The sequence below is a fragment of the Echinops telfairi genome, unplaced genomic scaffold, assembly GCF_000313985.2.
Source record: "Echinops telfairi isolate 266 unplaced genomic scaffold, ASM31398v2 ScPeMD7_2;HRSCAF=8, whole genome shotgun sequence".
NCBI classification, from domain to species: domain Eukaryota; kingdom Metazoa; phylum Chordata; class Mammalia; order Afrosoricida; family Tenrecidae; genus Echinops; species Echinops telfairi.
The window spans coordinates 35,719,098-35,720,863 of NW_022103898.1; the positions used below are offsets into that span (position 1 = coordinate 35,719,098).

The 1,766-nt window shown below is 32.2% G+C and overlaps 1 protein-coding gene across 1 annotated transcript in view; it reads left to right on the forward strand.

Moving 5' to 3' along the window:
• Positions 1 to 1,766, forward strand: part of EEA1 (early endosome antigen 1) — a 142,656-nt gene that overhangs the window by 5,886 nt on the left and 135,004 nt on the right. The window contains exon 2 of the mRNA XM_045291423.1: positions 189 to 278. Within this exon, the coding sequence (XP_045147358.1) occupies positions 189 to 278 (90 nt within the window). The remainder of the gene's footprint in view (positions 1 to 188; positions 279 to 1,766) is intronic.

Sequence of the window (1,766 nt, forward strand, 5' to 3'; positions counted from 1 at the left end):
CAGTGTTCAGGGCAATCATTCTTCAATAAAAGATAACTTTCTGTCATTGTTTGGAAGATGTCTACTGTTTTGTATGTAAGGTTAGCTTCTTTTATTGTTTAGGTTATTAATTATGAATGTATTATAAAATGGCTTATGGATATATTGAAAATATCTTCTCTGATTTGTATCCCCTTTTTGTGTTTCAGACTCCTGGGAGAGTTGGCTCTCAAGGTTCTGATTTAGATTCAGCAGGAACGCCTATAAACACAGATGTCAATAATGAAAGCTCTTCAGAGGTATGAAACTTAAAATTTGATAATAGAATTCAATTTAAGGGGAAGTTACCAATATTTAGAGTAACAATTGGCAACTTAAACTTGTATTTTGTGGAAAAAGTTTTCATAAAGTTAAAAATTTGAAATGACTTTTGAATCATAATTGTTTAGTCTTGAGAAAGTTTGTTAACACTGAAACAATAGTACTGTGTTGTCAATTTGTTTTTAATGTTAATGTGTCAATGTAATGAAGGATTCTTTTCAATCTACTCCTAAAGAATAACTGGTCAGTTATCAAGTTATTTGTATGTACTGTGGGGAAATAACTAATGAAAACTTAAATTATAAAATGTGTACAGTTGGTCTTTGTGTCTGTGGGTTTCCCTCACTTACCAAACACCAACCAAGGAAGCAAAGCCCCAAACTCCCTGCTGTCGAGTTAGTCCTGACTTATAGTGACCCAATAGGCTTTTGGGTTTCCAAGACTGTAAATCTTTAGGCACAGAAAAATTAGTATTATTCTGTGATTGAATCAACTGGCAAGTTCCAACTGCTGACCTCATGGTTAGCAGCCCAATATATAATCAACGACATTACCAAGACTCCCCTCCCCTGCGAGGGATCAACCCATCAAGGAGCAAAAGTATTCAGGAAAAAATTATTCCTAAAGAACAATGAAATGGTCAAAACAATTCCTCATAAGCTAAGAGGAAGTATAGTATTTAGGTATTACACGTAATCGAGAGGTAATTTAGGTATTATAAGTAATCTATTTACTTAGGTATTACAAGTAATCTAGAGGTGATTCAAAGGCACAGGGGGGTATGTGCATATTATACGCACATAGTATGCCCTTTTATGTAAGGGGCTCGAATGTCTATGGACCTTGGTGTTAACAGTTGTTCGGGAAGCAGTCTCGAGAATACTGAGGATTGATTATACATTATTTATTGACTTTTAAAACTTTTTCACAAATGTGAAAATATTTTTATATTTTATAGCTCATTTAAAAATTAATGGTGAATAATCAAATTAGTCCTTATTATGTACCCTACCCAATATTTGACCTCATGAAGTGATCATTGAAGATATGAGTTCTTTTTTTTTTTTTGCATTGCCCTTAAGTTTATTTCAAACTCTTTATTCCTTTCTTTTTCTCCTCTTATCTCATATAAAAGCTTTGTAGAAACCATGGAAACTGGACCTAATCATATGTAATTCACTTGGGTAATCAAATAATACATATCTACTTCTATTTATCACACTAAATAAATTAAAAAATATGTTATTTTTAACTGATGTACAAGCTATATAAATGTACATATGGTATTAAAAACTATGTGTATTAATAACTGTGCATTTCTAGAAAGCAAATTTTCCCTTTTTTTTCTTTATTTTATTGGGGCTCATACAATTCATCACAATCCATACATACAGCAATTGTATAAAGCAGACTTATACATTTGTTGCCCTCATCATTCTCAAAATTCGCTTTCCGCTTGGGTTCCT